This window comes from Larus michahellis, chromosome 8 (genome assembly GCF_964199755.1).
Source record: "Larus michahellis chromosome 8, bLarMic1.1, whole genome shotgun sequence".
Lineage (NCBI taxonomy): Eukaryota > Metazoa > Chordata > Aves > Charadriiformes > Laridae > Larus > Larus michahellis.
Window position 1 is genome coordinate 47,302,871 of NC_133903.1, and position 17,368 is coordinate 47,320,238.

At 51.9% G+C, this 17,368-nt stretch overlaps 1 protein-coding gene across 1 annotated transcript; it reads right to left on the reverse strand.

Moving 5' to 3' along the window:
* Positions 1-463: 463 nt before the first annotated feature.
* Positions 464-11,579, reverse strand: LOC141747070 (vitamin D3 hydroxylase-associated protein-like). The gene is made up of 15 exons (XM_074596673.1): positions 11,308-11,579; positions 9,776-9,889; positions 8,243-8,386; positions 7,162-7,295; positions 6,572-6,778; positions 6,054-6,094; positions 5,701-5,825; positions 4,930-5,055; positions 3,997-4,094; positions 3,732-3,831; positions 2,834-2,877; positions 2,310-2,349; positions 1,729-1,837; positions 1,263-1,408; positions 464-589 (listed from the first exon to the last, which is right to left on the reverse strand). The coding sequence occupies exons 1-15, from the start codon at positions 11,515-11,517 to the stop codon at positions 464-466; spliced, it is 1,764 nt and encodes a 587-aa protein (XP_074452774.1). The 5' UTR covers positions 11,518-11,579.
* Positions 11,580-17,368: the final 5,789 nt, after the last annotated feature.

Consider the following 17,368-nt stretch of genomic DNA (forward strand, 5'->3'; position numbering starts at 1 on the left):
GCTAAGAGGTGCTTAATAGCTACGTTTTTATTTTTGTGAGCAAAATACAGTGAGGGGGAGGGTAGACATGGCTGTGTTCCATACGGGGCAGCCCATGGTTACATCCACATGAAGTTACTCCAGTGCCGGCAAGAAAATACTATTGAGCGTTTGTCATCCTTTTCTCTCGGGAGAAGCAGCACAGATGAAGACGAGAGAGAACCCCCATCCATGTCCATCCCTCCAGGAAGGTGCAGCTCATGGATTTATCGTCATTTGAACCCAGTTTGAGCCAGTCCTGCCCTCTGCGTGGCATCTTGGTTCCTTATGGGATCCGCGCTTATTGGCAAGGAGGAGGGTCAGGAAATGGCTTTTCCTTCCTCCTGCCCTCCTCGCTGTAATCTTTGCGCTTCCGATGGCAAAAGAGCAGCCCGTGCAGCGCCGTCCCGTCCGCCCCCGGCCTGGCAGGCGCGGGCACTGGGGGCTACGCCGCTCTCTTCTCCCGGCTGAGGGTCTCCACCTCCTTCATGAACCGCAGACACAGCTCGTCCCGCCACGGCAAGGCCACGCACTGCACGGCCACGGGCAGCCCCGCGGCTCCCGCCACGGCCTGCAGCGGGGGCACAAGCGGTGAGGGGTTACCGAGGTGGTGGGGCGGGGGGGGTTGGGGCGGACCTCCAGTGGCTTTTGGCGACTTGGTTTAGGCAAGCGTTTCTTCCCGGCGGGTTGGGGAGGTGGGCGGCTGAGCCCTGCCATTCCAGCAGCGTTAGCGCGCTGGGGCAAAGGGGAGGCTCTTGAGGGCTTCCTTGAAGAAATGGTTGCTAAATCTTGGGCAGCCCCCCACACCCACTCCCTGTCCATCTCTGCTTTAAGCTGTCTTGCAGCCAAATCCCTTTTCCCTCAGCGTCCTCACTCCTGCTCCGTGCTCCGCTGGCAGCCTGGGCCTGGCGAAGGCGTCAGGGAGCCGGAGGAGCGTGCGGTGCTGTGGGCCGCCGCTGGCACAAGGACCTACACGAAGAAGCCTTGCTGCACGGCTCCTTTCTGGTGTCAGCCTATAATCCAGCCTGGGGGTGCTACCCCCACACTGACTTCTGTTTTTGGGGCTTAGGAGAAATGGGATTTGCAAGGGGTTTATAAAAAAAGAGGTGAATTTTTCTGTTTGTTTGGTTTTTTTCCTCTATGCCCATATTGATGGAGACATTTAGGAGCCCCTGATTTCAGCGAGACTGTTACTTGGACATCCATCAGCGGTCTCCGCTTCCAACACTTTCCAGGTCACATACCTGTTTCAGCGTCCGGTCCCAGTGGTCACCGCAGCATCCTCGGTAAAGCTTTAGCTCTTCCTCATCGGCTTCTGTCACCGTGCTGACGGGTACAACCCCAGCAGGGAAGTTCAAGACATTGTACAGCATCGTGGAGGAGATGGCAGCTGAGAGAAGCAGAAGAGAGAATGCGGGTGGTCGCCCCCTCCTTCAAACTTACACTTTGCCTGCCCACCGAAGCCCCTGAGATTGCACAGGGCTGGTCATCTGCTGCACCAAGTTCTACTGCAAGAAACAACTGCCATCAGATCGCTTCATCTATATGTCTGTCCCCGTCTGCTCAGATAGCTTTATGGTGGTTATTTTTCCTGCTTAATGCCCATAAAATGCTTAGGTGGGTGGTGAAGCTCCACAGTAGCAGGTGTTTCTGTCCAGTCTCAACCACTGTGGTCCTCTGCCCTCTCGGGAAGGTCCCAAACTCACTTACTGAGGAGTTTCCCGGGGTATCCTGTGGTGAAGGCAGGCCCCAGGACAGGGCACAGCACAACGTCCAGCTGGAGTTCCCTCCACCGGGCGATGAACTCGGTGCGGTATGCCTTGGGGAGGAGAGGGGAGATGACATGGAGGCCATGTCCACGCCTGGAGCATCTTCACTTCTCCAGGGTATGCGCCAGGCTCTGGCACGGCCAAGGGGGCAGCAGCAGCAGCCGCCGTGCTCGAGGGAAGAAGCAGGGGAGGGTGTAAGTGTCTGCCTCCACAGCATGCGGCCAGACTGTGGCCAGGAATTGGAAAGGTCCCTCTTTAGCTGTGCCCACTCCCAGGACAGGCTTTGTTGTGCTGGGACCGTTAAGTGTAGGCTTTGGGTATGAGCACTGTGGGCAACCCATAAAGTCCTGTCTGGGTTGACCCATCTGCCCCATTCCTCGCTCTCTTTTGTGCCTTTTCCTCCATGTTCTCTCCTCCCCAGCCCCCCCCCGCACAGTCTGACTGATGACCCTCCAACCTGGCACTTGTCATGAGGCCTCAACTCCTAACATGATGCCGGAGAGAAGAGTCCTCAAACCGTACCTGTATTTCATGGTGATGATTCCACATCTCCTTCACTGACCTGCACGTGGAAATCGTAGCAACATTTTTAAGCTTTAAGAGGAGGAGGAGGAATTGCTTAAATAATTCTCCAGGTTGATAAGCCCCGGTGATTTTAGCAGTTATTTAAAATGATACATCTTTCCCAATTGCTCTAAAGTTTCCTTTGGCGTTTGGACAAGCAGTTAAGCAACAAACGTCTGGAAGTGGTAGAGAGGTTGTTTTCTTTTGTGAGCCTGGATTTAGTACTCATCGCTGCCACAGGTTTCCTGTACGACCTTATCCATCCGAGCCCCTCAGTCCTTTCAGGATAACACTAGGGGCACTGCAGCACTGGGGAGATGTGTTCCTAAAGACTGAAGCCGTGTCCAGGATGAAGGGACAGCCCCTGCAGAGAGCAGGGCAGAGCCTGTCGTGAATCCAGTCCACCCCCCTACCCCACCATGGACGCTTAGAGAAGGTACCGTTCATTTTCATAGACATCCCTGGGGACAATGCCACCATACCTCATTCCAGCCAAGGCGCTCAGGTAGTCAGCCAGGCGGGGAAACTGGAAAGGCAAGAGGTTCCTGTGAGGGACATGACACGGGGACGCAGTAACTTGTGCCGTCCCGAGAAACCCCCGCTCCAATCATGCCTCCGTCCCTGGGGATATGCTGCACTGAGGGTGAGCGACGGTGATTAAAAATGCTCCTCGTGGTTCCAAATTTACTTTGCTTCCAGCTTCTGGTTGTTTGTTGGTTCCCAATTTGTTTCTTACAGCCCCGTATTTCCTGCTCGCAGAGGAATGCGCTGACCTTAACCGAGTCACCTTTCATTATTTTTGATAAATCAAACATATTTTTTTTTAGCTCGGTACCTCACAGAAACAACACCTCTGCAAGCACTTTGATTGCCTCCCGCTCGCTGCTAGCTTTTTGATCCTGTCAGCTGGGAACAACCCAACTGGACAGAGAGGCAGAGAGAATGGAGGATGGAGGAGAGAAGCCCTATGAAAGGATGCTCAGCTGATGAAAGGGGCCAGCCCTTATTAATCACCAGGAGTCTCCATGAAGGGGTGATCTTTGGGAGGCCTCCAACATGGGGACAGACCTTCAACCTCCAGTCCCTCTGCTGCGGTGATCCCAATGCATGAATCTGGGCACGTCTTGGTCTAGCATTTGAGGAACCACTTGCTGCGGGCTCTGCATTAATCTTTTACAGCTCTTGGCTGGTCCTTCTCTCATTTCCCTTTGCACTGGATAAATCCCAGCAGGGGTCTAGGAAAGACCTTCCAAAGTGATAGCGTGTGCCTTGACCTGAAATCCCAGTGTTTCCAGTCAAAGGTGTTTCTCAGTATCATCGCGCTCTCGAGCTTTGCCTTGCGGACACCACTCCGCTTTGGGCCTGAGGCCGGAGACTCACCAGAGGTTTCAGAATCAGAGCCAGCAGCTTCTTCCCCAGCCTCGGGATCTTGCAGCCATTCACCTGTGATTTTAAGCTTGGATCTACAATACCTCCTGTGCTGAGAGACAGCAAGAGGAGGGGGTCATGCCAGAGAAGCTGTCTGCCCTTTCTCAGAAACCTGAATATGTCCCGTTTGGGGTGGGAGGGATGGGCTCGTTTTGCCCGTGCGTTGTGCTCAGGGGCGTGGGGATGGAGGGGTTTCACAGTGCTGCTGCCTACTTACAACACGTCCAACCAAGCACGGCCTCCATCGGCAAAAAACGTCTTCAAAAACAGTTCAGTCATGACATAGTGGATCCGAGGTGGAGAAAAGGGCACCAGCTGCACCAAAACACAAGATTATGTGGCTGCCGGGGGTTGTGAATAATTTCCAACTGTGGATATACTTCAAAGGCAGAGCAGCACCTCCCTGGGCTCCACACGCCAACGGAGGCCCCGGTTCAACCCTTTACCAGCCCAAGCATCTCCCCGTGGGATTATTCCTCCCTAACGGCTGTTTGGCTCAGCTCTGAGATCTCTTCAGAGCTGTTTCCTCCTCCATCCTGCTCCAGGCAGTCACTGCGCCAGAACCTGCACCGATTTCCCACCTCTCCCAGCAGAATTGACATCTCGCAGACATGGAATCACTTGCATGTTTCCACAGGTAGGTCTAGATGGAGGGAAAGGTATTTCCCATCCCGTGTCCTATGGTCCACTTCCTTCAGTGATCCAGGAAGGACAAGAGGTCTCTATTGGCATTGGAGAGGAAGGAGGAAAGCACCTCCCAGAGCCCTGCTGGGGGTGGACACACCTAGAAAATGCTGGGGCAAGCTTCCAGGGTCAAATGCAGAACTTTATGGATGCTGCTGTCTGGTGTGGACCACAGCCACCAGGAGAGCAGAGATGGATTCGTTACACCCCTGGCTCCTTGCAGATACAAGTTTGCTAATTGCTAGTGCTAGTTGCTAATTGCCTCACGAGAGGCACTGCTACCCTGGGTAGGCATGTGTCCGCGTTGCGTCACGCGGCTGTAGTAACTTAATCTCATACCTCTGGTGGGTCACTTATCCCACAGCTGGGCTTGGGGCCTACGTCTGGTTTGTGGAGGGTGGTTTCAGCAGCGAGGAGCAAAGCTGGGGACGCCCCGGGAGGAAGAGCGTGGAGTGGTTGTGCTCACCTGGTGGCCGGCTGCCTGCAGAGCCCCCCGGGTTTCCTGCACCGCTCGCCGCATGCAAGGGGGCAGGGGGAAGTATCCGTCGGTGTCGTAGTACCCGACCCGCAGAGGAGCGGAGCTGGAGTACACCTGGGGCAAAGAGACACCATTAGGTCAAGCATTTCCAACTCTGCTGGGGGTAGGACTGCCCCCGTGCTGAAGCCCACTGCAGAAGGGGGCGAAAGCTCCAGAAGTTAGGGAGTAACTAATTTTCTGGTTTGCTGCTTATAATTTCCATAGGTTACCCTTTCCCAGTGTCCACCCTTACCTTTCTCTCCAGCCTCCCCTTCATCCCTCCCTTCAGATTGAGCACAGCCACTCAAGACCAGTGGATTCAACCATTGCTACAAAGGATGGAGGCGGAAGAACCCCCTGAAGTTCGTCTGCTGCCGAGGGAAAGGAAATGTCCTCGGCCAAGAGATTTGCTGCGGGAGCTCCTGACTTTGTCTTGTCTTCCCCTAAAAATTTCCAGCATTTTGCTCCTGGTGTTGCCTTCCTCCCCACTCTTTTCTGGGGCCTCTCAACCTGATAAGCTACACACCAACAGAGAAGGCAGAAAGGATAACTACTTATTAACCTATTTTTTTTTCCTAATAATTATGAATTGTGCCCTCAAAGAGAGCTAACAAGTTACTGGAAACCGGTACTGTAAAGATAACTGGGCCCTTAAAGAATGCATACGTTGAGCGTGCAGCACCCTCAAACGAGCCATGGCTTGCTGACTTAAGGACTCACCTCCTCATCGAAGGGGATGGGGGGCACGGCGGGGTCCAGCCAGAACATCTCCTGGCAGAGCAGCGCCTTCATGCAGAGGGCCAGGCTGTCCACGTCCCTCGCCATCGGCCCCACCGCACAAGGAACTGGAGCGGGATGAGAGCAAACATCCATGTTAGGCAAACGGGCGCGCCAAACACTGGTCCACCCCTCCGCACGGCCACTTTGGCTCCAAGGGATGATCAGGCAATGAGGTGGGATGTTTCAGATGGATTCCAGAGAGATTTTGGTTGTCTCAGGCTTTCCTCAAGCCTAGAGGAGGACATAGGACTCTTCACAGCATATAGAGAAAAGCAATTAAAAAATTAATGTACCTGCCAGGATCCCACTGACTGGGCCACTCACTCCGGACAGGCTGCGGGAAAAGAAAAAGCAGTATATTGTCATTTCAGTAATGGTGAGATATTCCCAATACGTTTGAATAGCACAGTGGGGTCTTCCGTGCAAGACCCAAACCAGAAGGAAATTATTAAAAGTATTTGATTTGAGTCACATGAAACAGTAAATTTTGGTCAAAGTGAAAAAAAAACTAAACCCAACAAATCTTAGTTTTGGTTTAACCGAGAACGTTCCACTTTGGCATTACTTAACCACTTTATCCCCTGTGTCCTTTTAACTCCAGGCCAGATCTACAATGAAAACGTGGCCATTTCCCCACAAAACCTGACAGTGCTGCCTCTTGGGAGAAGTTTTGAGCAAAGTAAGCCAGCCTTTAAGAAACTGTCCTCTGTTTTCCCCCCTTGCCCCTGCCCCTGAATACCTCGCCCCTTCTGCTGAGTTTGTCAATTAGCAGGATCCTTGCCGGGTGGGAAGGGCAGACCCCGGCACCTACCTGAGCCTTTCGGCGGTGGGTTTGAGCCCGCACAGCCCGCAGAAGCTGGACGGCAGGCGGATGCTGCCGCCGATGTCCGAGCCGATGCCCAGGATGGAGCCTCCCCCTGCGATCAGAGCTCCCTCCCCTCCCGAGGAGCCCCCGGGGCTCTTCTGGGGGTTGAAGGGGTGCAAGGTCTGGCCGAAGGTGGGATTGCTGCAGTCGTAGCTGGGGAGAAGAAAACCAGCAAGCGGGCTGTCAGGAACGGCCTAATGCCTTGAGTTTTTTGGCTCTCCCTTGCAGCAAGACATAGCCAACCCCATCCTTCCATCCCATAAATCCCTTGGGACACAGCTCATTCCCATGAGCCTCCGCTCTCCCTCCCATGCACAAGTACACTTGATTTCTCTTATATCATCATGTTTTTTTTTTCCTCTTACTCTTATCTGAAAGCTATTTTCAGTTGAAATGAGATTGTTGGCAGCTGGTGGAAGAGGGACTCATCCAGGAAACATCTCAAGAGACAGGAATGATCCTGTCCCGGGACCTACAGGCTGGTTTTTAGCTTCAGGAGCACAACCAGAGGAAAGATTTCTAATGATGTATGTTACCTGAAGAGGGATTGTGGCACGTTGGTCATTGCAAATGGAATGGCCCCCTGTCTCTTCAAAACTTTGACTAGGACGCTGTCCTCCTGCACCACAGTGCCCAGGCACTGCACAAGCCCACAGGTCGACAGATGCCCCTGCAGAGAGGAGAGATGAAATGGACAAGGTCAGTGCGGTTCCCCTGCAGTTTTTGGAAGGATGATCTGGTGTTCCCTTTGGTGGTGGTGGTGGTGGGGTACTAACCCACTCCCTTGCAAGCCCTTGCATGAAGGGCCAAGGACTGCCTCTCCTTCCATCCTTGGCAGAGGGCTGCCAAGCACTTCCAGGGTTAAGGCTTCTCCTGAAGCTGACCTTGCTCTTTTCCATGCTGTTTCACTCCCCTGACCCAGATGCAACTCCATAGGTGCACTAGCTCAGGATCAAGCCCAGTGTCCTGCTGTTCAAGTGAAGCCACCATGGACATTCAGGGAGGAAATATACATCCCTAGCAAACAGGTATGATCCTTTATCAGTTAGCCTTGGTGTTTGGGGCTTGCTTTGGGCTTAGGGCCCTCTGAACTGTCTTGGTAAGTCAACGTGGAGGAGACTGCCTAATAAATTCATCTCGGGAGTGCGTGGTCAATCCTCATCAGGGCTTGTCTGTGAGGGGGTCCCTTGTCCGTCTCATGCACAGGCTATTTGTTAAGGGGCTCAGTGGCCAGGCTACAGCACAACAGGGATTAGAGGTTAACGGTTCCAGCTACTAATGACTTTCTAGAAGCTGAGCCATGTTCTTATCTCTGATACTGCAAACCTCTGAGTAGAAATGGGAGTTATCACCCAAACAACCATGTAGCCCAGCCTATGCTGTCTCACCTATCAGAGAAGAAATCATTTGGGCCTATAACTATTCACCTGTTGGATTTTTGCTGATGGAGGATTCTAACCACCAGGGTTGCAGCTGCAATGAGATGTGGGGACCCAGCCAGGCTTCCCGTGGTGTAAGCAGGTAGGGATCAGGCCCCTTCCCCATTCTCTGTGTCCCACCACTTCACCACCCAGCCCAGCTCATGATGGGACACTTCACAGGCAAAAAGGGAAGCACCTTGTGGCCGATGTGATCCTTGATGCTGACAGGAATGCCATAGAGCAGACCTTTCTCCTCCTGCCGTTGTATTTCCTGGAGCTGCTCCTCACACTCTGGGATAAAATGTCGTAAGCAGTTTGTCTGACGGGTCACTTCCAGGGCCTTTGTCGGGCACATGGAGGAATAGGTGTTAGTTAAGAACAGCTTCGTTTCCCAGCTGCATTCAGTAACTACCTGGATCTTCAAACCAAGGGCCAGTGGCTTGGCATGAATGGTAACGCCCTCCCCGGAACATCCCAGCTCAAACCATCTCAAAGGATTGTCCAGTGACGGGTCCGACCCAGGAAATGTATTGGGTTTTCATGGCAAGATTTTGCTAACTTGGGCGCTACAGGGTTGGCTTCTGAGAGAAGCTGTTAGAAGCTTCCCCCATGTCCAACAGAGCCAATGCCAGCCCCACTCCAAGAGGGACCCACAGCTGGCCAAGGCTGAGCCCATCAGCAACAGTGGTAGCACCTCTGTGATGACATATTTAAGAGGGGGGAAAAGTTGCTGCACAACAACAACTGCAGCTGGAGAAAGGAGTGAAAATATGTGAGAGAAACAACTCTGCAGACACCACGGTCGGTGAAGAAGAAGGGAAGGAGGCGCTCCAAGTGCCAGAGCAGATATTCCTGTGCAGCCCGTGGTAAAGACCGTAGTGAGGGAGGTTGTCCACCTGCAGCCCATGGAGGTCCATGGTGGAGCAGATATCCACCTGCAACCCATGGAGGACCCCACTCTGGAGCAGGTGGATGCTCGAAGGAGGCTGCGACCCTGTGGGAAGCCTGCGCTGGAGCAGGTTCCTTGTGGACGTGTGGGGAACCCACGCTGGAGCAGTCTGTTCCTGAGGGACTGCACCCCATGGAGGGACCCATGCTGGAGCAATTAGTGAAGAACTGCAGCCCATGGGAAGGACTCATGTTGGAGAATTTTGTGGAGGACTGTCTCCCATGGAAGGGACCACATGCTGGAGCAGGGGAAGTGTGAGGAGTCCTCACCCTGAGGAGGAAGGATCATTGAAGACGTGTGAGGAGCTGACCACAACCCCCATTCCCTGTCCCCCTGTGCCGCTGGCGGGGAGGAGGTAGAGAAATCAGGAATTAAGCCCGGGAAGAAGGGAGGAGTGGGGAGAAAGTGTTTTAAGATTTGTTTTTATTTCTCATTACCCTACTCTGATTTGATTGGTAATAAATTAAACTAATTTCCCCAAGTTAAGTCTGTTTTGCCTGTGACAGTAATTGGTGAATGATTTCTCCCTGCCCTTAGCTTGACCCATGAGCCTTCTGTTATATTTTTCCTCCTCTGTCCTGCTTGGTTGGAGTCCAGCCAGGGTCAATCCACCACAGAGACAGCGAGATCCCTGCCTTTTCACATCTTTCTCCTCATATCTGCTATATTAAAGACTTGTCATAATCACCAGCTTCAACAAGTCTTCTCAGCCACTGGCCCACACACCATGGCATGGAGAACATAAGCGATTTGCCCACCACACTGTGGATAGGCACTCACCTTCTCTAAGTACGTGTAGAGGACAGTCTTGGGGGACAAAGACCCTTCCCGCAGTCTCCGAGTGAGTTCCAGCAGGGGCAGGGACAGGATGGCATCCGTCTGGACACTGGGGACCTGCAAGGGGTAGATGAAGGGGAAACTTCAGTTACTCTTTGTCTCAGAGAGGATAAATCTCTTAAGTTTTGCCAACGTTATCAACAGAGCTTGCTGGAAAGGTGGACCTGCATGTGGTGGTTAGACCTTGAGCTGCTGAGTGTTTCATCCTGAGTTTGGATGGCATGGACATGGTGAGCACAGGAGCCCAGCTGTCTCTGAAGACGTAGAAGAGCTTCATGACTCCACTGCAGCAAGGGACAAGGCAATGGTTCACATCAGAGCCTTCCTCCTGGCACTGTGGGACTTACCCACTGACCAAGAGGTAATCTCAGCTGAACAAACACCAGCCTGGGTACACAACCCTCAAACTGGCCCTTCAGCCCTCCAAATGGGTACAGACAGTATGGGTCAGCCCAGTCTGAGGACAAACATCTAACAGCTCAAGCATAGAAAATTACAAAGAAGTCAGTAGGGACTCACAAGTGGGCAAGGTCTATTCAGGTGAAGACGACTGGAAGTTCTCAGTGCCACCAGCTTTTTTTAAGGTTTTATATCGTATTTATAGATATATATCTCCTCTTTGCTCTTAATTGGGGAATTTATGAAGGGGTCTGAGCAATTTATATCATACTTATAGATATATATTTAAGAAAAAAGGTTGTGAAGGTATGTATCACTTGTAGCTGGTATGCTTTATCTTGAGGTACATTACCTGCGTAAACATGAGCTGGTTTAACCAGTACCTACTCAGAAGCGAATGGAGCAGGAATGAAAGGTGGTTAGAAATCAGTGTTGCAGCAGGACTTCAGGGCCATATCCACGCTGGTTGGGTGCCTGCCTCGTTCATCCCTATGTCATGTCCTAGTTGCTCCCAGCAGACACTGAACTCCCTGTGCTTCATTAATGCTAAGTTAGGCCAAGCATCTTCTGGGCAGTGTGCTGGGCCGGGAGGTCTCAATTGCTGGGGACCTTAGTGAAAGCTCTTTTGAAGATTCTCCAAGAGCCATCCAGAAGCCAGGTTTTACAGACAAAGATATAGGGGTGTGGACAGCTGTGCAAACTTAGATTTAGGAAGAGGAAAAAGCTTTCTTGCTTCTATCCATAGAAGCAAGAGGCATTTCTAGATCCTGAAAGGATTGGGTTTTGGATCAATGAAGGTCCAGTGCTTCATCACCAGTGTTGTCCAAAATCTCTTCCCAGTGAGTAATTCACATCTCCCTGGTTGTAGACTCCCACCGCATCTCATCCAGCTTGAGGAGGGCAGTGAGCTCCCTTCCTCCCAAGGCAGCCTTTCCTCTTGTTGACGGCTGCTGGTACATCTCCCCTGGACTCCTTATTTTAAAAGCTATGGAGGCATGAGCTGGAAGGAGGAGCTGAAGAACATCAGCAGACACCCTGCTGGGACACAGACCCCCCCCCAGAAGGATGTGTTTTACCTGCTCCCTGAACTGCTGGACAACCTTTGCCATTTTCTTCACACCCTCATCCCTGGTCCTCCGAGCCTCTTCCATTTTCTTCTGGATCTGCCTATTGCCCAGCCATTTCCAGACCACCACGGCTGCCGCCGAGCCACTGAGCAGGGCGAGGGCAGCAGAAGGATCCATGTCCCTCTCTGGCAGGAGCTGTCTCAGCTGTTGCTGGATCATAGTGTGGCCTTCTGGTCTCCAGGGATGGAGTGAGAAAGAAAAGCAAGGCAGGAGCAGGAGGTCTTCCCTACCTCCCCAGACCCATCACTCCTCCCAGCACCACCGCCTCGGGTCAGCAAATAGTCTGTAAGTCCAAAGCTGACCTCGGCAAAGTTGCCTTCGGTGGAGCGTGCAGTGGAGAATGATTAACTGGGAAACAGAAAAGGTGACGTTTGGCCAGTGAACCTTGGGGTGTTGGGTTTATAGGGGCTTTCTGGACTGCGGGAAGTTTTCCGCTGGGGAGGAAGGGCTGTGGGATCAGCTGAACAAAAGAAGCAAGGAAATAGCTGCTCTTCTATTTCCTGCGTAGCCTGAGGGAACAATGGGAGAAGGGGAAAAAACAGCTTGAAATCACAAGGCTTTCCTGCCCAGGGATGGGGAATGGTATGACAGGAGGATGCATAGCTGGGGGGTACCCACTCACTCACCAAATCCCTTAAACCCATGCTGCTCCCATGGTGGCCAGAGGCTGTCTCAGGAGGCCTGTGAGATAGGGCTCAGCACTGCGTCTCCAGGCACCAGAAGGAGAGGCTGTTCCACCCCATGACAGAGCACTCTGGTATTGCCTTAGGAGTGGAAAAACCCACAGGGTTGCAGGCCAGAAGCAAACTATTTCCAACAGACATTAGGACAATGAGTGTCTGAGGTCTTTCCAACACAGATGCCTCTCACTACAGGCACGCAAAGACGATGCACTGAGCTGAAGGCAACAACCAAGCCAACATCAGCCCCAAAAAAACCCACTGTGCTCTGTTTGTGATCTTCTCTGAGGGTTTTGGTTGGTGGGTCCTCCTGTGGATCCCACCTTGAAAAAAAGTTTTTGAGCAGCTAGATTGTGCATTCAAGGCCAGACTTGATGATGCTCTGAGCAACCTGAGCTAGTTAAAGATGTCCCTGCTTACTGCAGGGCGGTTGGACTAGATGACCTTTAAAGGTCACTTCCAACCCAACACATTCTATGATTACAAAACTTTGCAAGGTTGCATTTGGTGGCCAGAGGCCCAGGACCTGATCCTGCTCCAACAGAGCGTGGAAAGGGAGGATATGGAGGTGGAAAGGAAGGTGAAGAGTCTTCTCCCATCAGGGCTAGGTAGTCCTCTAATGCTTGAATTTTCATCCATTTTCATGTCCATTCTTAGTGGTTATAAGTAGTTATATCACTGTTGTTTTCTGTAACTGTTTGTGTCAGCAGGGAACATTCTTCTCTTTGTTATTAACTGGGAAAATTTATGATGGACTCTGAATAAAATTGTCTTTGCCATCCTCTAAGAAACAGTCTGGAGATGACAGAAACTAGCTACGTGGTAACAAATTAAACTGGCCTTTTACCATGTTCGCTTCCAGCGGCACCCCTGCTCAGAGGGTGCCGCCTCAGCTGAGGCGCTGCTGGTTCCTCGAGAGCAGCGGCATGGGGAGATGCCTGCAGCCCATCCAGCTCCTGTTCCTGCTCCTGCCCCGTGGTGTTGGCTGCAGCAAGGGCCTCCAGAAGGCACATATGAACAGGATCAGCACATGGCAATACCCATCCCTCTCCCAGCCTCCGGCAATCCATGCAAGGGCTTCCCGAGGCAGAGGTGGGCTCTTTCTTTGCCTACATAACAACAACATAACCTCTGTGTTGGGCTGAGCAAGTGTGGGAGTGTTTTTTCCTGTGCTGGGAAGTGTCAGGGCATTGGCTTCCCACATCCACTTGTGCACTGCGACCTGTGCTTTAGACGCTCGGCAAATGTTTAACGGAGCCGGAGCCGGCTGTGTCTGGAGCAGCTTGGTGTTTCAAAGGGCAGATTTATCAACAGGCACAGCTGCATTTCCAGGTGGCCGGATGCTGCTGAGGAAGCCTCTTTCCCTATCCATGCGTGAGCACCTCCACCTCCTTCACGAACCAGAGGTATGGCTCCTCCTGCCACCACAAGGCCATGCATGGCATGGCCATGGGTAGCCCCACGGCTCCTGCCGCAGCCTGCAGTGGGGACACAGGCAGTGGGGAGCGACTGGAGGGAGCGAGGGTTGAATCCACCCTCAGGACTGGGATGGTTTCAAAATCCAAACCTGACACTCCAAGAGCCATATGAAATTAAAGAGTCCCAGACAGGGAGAGGAGCTGCTACACAGAGGCGGCTGGATGGGCTGGGTCACAGTGGGTGGCTTTGTGTGGACCCACATCTAGTCAGAGAGGAGCAAGGGGTGCTTGGGAGAAAAGTCTGCTGAGGAGGAGACCACTGTCCCCATGGGGAAACGGAGGCAGGGAAGCAAAGAGATGTCCCAGGAGAAATCTCAGGTCTGTAGCAGAGGAGACAGACCTGCCTGACCCACAGGTCAGCGTTCACTCCTCCACATTGCACTGGGGTGCACTAAACAACCAAGGCCAAGTGCAATGTTTTTGCAATGCTTTTCTCACGCGAATCGATGCAGGTCCAAGGCCAAACTCACCAGTGGAGTGAAGATGAAAGCCAAGACCCTTTTCACGAGAAGAGTCAGCCTGTAGCAGCCGGTCTGGGATTTCATTGTGGCAGTCACGGCATCTCCTTTGCTTTGGACCAGCACAGAAAAAAGGCAGTTTGACCAACTCAGACAGTCCATTCCTGTCCCCAGCAAGAGCTGCACCATCTTTGCGAAAGCAAAACTGCACTGATGTACTCTCATCCCGCTCCATCCAGCGCCTTCAGCTCTCAAGCAGGCCGGGTTTTGACAGAAATTTTCTGTAACTATCATCCCTCTAAATCAGTAATCACTATTTTTAAGTCAGCTTTGGCTCCATTTTGATTAAAATAACAAAGAATAAATCATGACAGTTGTATCTCATGTCCATGTTTTTAGAAGCAAACACTGAGGCGCTTTTTCAAAACAATTTACAAAATGAGGTATGTTAACTACGCTGCTCTGAAAGAATTTTAAAGACATTTCACAAAATGCAGAAATCACAGTGAAATGTGCTGGTCCCCTCTGGAGAAGTTTTTCCAGTTGGCTAAGAGGGCTAAATAAATGTTTTCTGGGAACTCTCCAGTTTCTGACTCATTTCAGCCTGGAATATCTATTGGAAGCATGAGATTTTCCTCGATTCCAGTCCAACTCCACCAACACTCAAAGAACATGACAGCTAGTACGAAACTCGCCGCTACTTATTCTGTACCTTTCCAACAAAGGCTCTGTTTCTATCAACTCTTTCTCGCGTTGCTCAGCCGGGACCCTGTTGTCTCTCCCTGAATAAACTGCGATATGATGGGGAGAGAAACCTCCCATACCGGCCCTCACACCTCTGACAGCAGGGACTGAACATCCCTACATCTTTTCCACTTTCGTGGGTATTGCACTATTTTCCTTGGGCCTTTCCGTAGCCAAGTGGATTGTATGGATCATGCTTACAACTTCTCCAGCAAGGCAGAAACACCGTTAGCAAAGAGGCTGCAGAGAGCTGTTCTTCACCAGAAGTCCAGGAGCGTTCCTATGTCTTCCGTCGTGCCTGGTGTCGTGCACAGGTCTGTCCCCACCGAGTGACAGCGGAGACTTCAGCGCCCCGATGGTGAAGGGCTGGGATGGTCCCAGCTGCTCCATGGCTGGGCACAAAGCCTACAGCAGGAAGCTGGGCTTTTCACTGGCCTCACCGTGGGCAAGCAGGGCAGGGGGGAGCCAGGTGATTTGAGTGCGAAGTAAGAGAACAGTAACCGGGGAGGGGGTGGGCGGGGGTGGGGAGTGAAAGAAAAAAATTTAAAAAAAAGAGAAAAGAGAAGATTGAGGCTGTGCTTAGAGAGATGAGGATTTGTGCAGCTAACAGTTCTTTCGGAGCGAAAGATATACCAAACCTAGTTCTTGCATTTTTGTGTTTCATGGGTAAGCCTTGCTATGCCAAGGTGTTTCATTTTACCTACATTTTAAACGTTTGATTTTGGCTACTTCAACTGTCTCCTCCCCTGAAACTTGTTGGAAATTAATGTCTGGCATCCTGGAGACGTTCATGTTTCTAATGCCCTCTGCCATGTCCTGTGACACCCGAGAGCTCTGTTCGATTTGGATGCTGTAGGAGGCCAACCGACCTGCCCTAACAACTCATGTTCTGCTGATATCAGATCTTCTAGAGAGTTTTATTTGCTCGTGGTGTCCTGACTATACAAAGCCTAACCCGCAAACTAAGAAAAAACCCTGCAAAATAAAGTAAAACCAAATAAAGAAGCTGGATTGTCTGATGACTCAACCTCTCAACCTTGCTCAGTTACTCACCTTGCTGCAGAATGAAACATGGGTTGAGGAGAACAGATTTAAATTCTTATTAAAATCAAGAGGAAGGAGGAAAAATGATCAAAACAAAGATGCCAGCCAGGATATTGTGCTAGGGGTGAGAGAAGCAAGTGGAAACAAAGCCCTTTTGGCCCAAGGAGCATTTCTACCTAGTTGTCTGAGCCAGACCAAAGCCTGGGCTTTGGTCAGTGCCAGGCGGCTGGGACAAGCCCTCTGTAAACACAGGGTGCAGATGGCCGAGGGCTGCGCTGCCCGAGCCAACAGCTGATGGTGAAGGGGCCACGGAAGGGTTTGAAAGACAGCAGCAATGTGCCGGTGGGTGTGAGAAGGAGCTGACATCCTCTCACCATCCCCGGGGAGGTCTAGAGGAAGAACTCTCCTGTGAACCTATAGTTATGCCTGACAAAAGGCCTTTCCCTCCTTCAGCCTGAGCTCACCAGACTGCTCTCAGCATCACTTTCTCCACTTTGCCCCTACGTTCTTGCAGCAATGCCAACTGATATCACGGACAACCTGTCTTGAGAAGGACCTTGAGTTTTATTCCGGAAGGTGCTTTGCTCTCTGCCAAGCTGAGGCACTTATCTGCTCTTTAAATTCCTGAACAGACCTCTACGTCTGGTCCGAAGCTGTGTCTTGTCTACCTGATGCCTCTTCTATCTTTTTCTGGGCTTGTCTCTACCTCATCTGCTTCAGCGCCAAGAAAGCTGTGGCTGAGCTGCAAACCAGGGCTGAGGGCACCCATGCACTCTGCTTCAGTATCTGTTGGATGGGAGTGAGGACTTCCCTTTGGGTGTGGGGCCCTGGGAGCTAATTCTGTGGCATCTTGAGATATAATGATATAACGACTGGCTGGAGGCAGGAGAGGGGAGAGTGAGAGGAACGGTAAATCCCTTCCAGAGCCACCCACAAAGAGCAGCTGGAATGCAGAGTGCAAGTATGCACAGGGAAATTCCTTTTAGAAATAGAAACCTTCCACTTCATTCAGCCTTGCAAAGATATGGAGGGATACAGGAGCAAAGGACACTGTCCTTCCCTTGCAAAACAAGGTCTGTGCATGCTCAGATTTAGCCAGGAATACTACTTGGGCAGCTTACCTGTTTAGTGGTGAGCTCCCATCTTCCCTAGGAGAGGAGAGCTCTAAATCCTTCGCTCCTGGCCTGAGATAGTCACGGTCATTCGGCAGACTCCCATCAGGCAGGAGCTCTGTGGCTGGCACCGCCCAGCAGCAGTCCTGCAGAGACAAGGCATCTTCTGGGAGCAGGGCTGGGCCGTTGACCTTCTCCCTGCTGCTGAACGGAGGGTGGTGAGTCAGGCTGAGGAGTCAGGACTCATCCGTGTGACTCAGACCTGCTTGTGACCATGGGAGGCTGGTGGATGACTGCAGCATCCCTGCGCAGCCCCAGCGAGGGACATAAATAACAAGAGCAGAGTCACCCCTTGGCCCCTCATCTCTCTCCTCCTCTGGTGGAAATATTGCATCCAGCCCTGGCGCCTGGAGAGATATGCAGCTTGGAGAAGGCACGGATCATCGCTCACGTTGATGCCTTGTTTCAAGGCACACTTGCTTATTCAAAGCATT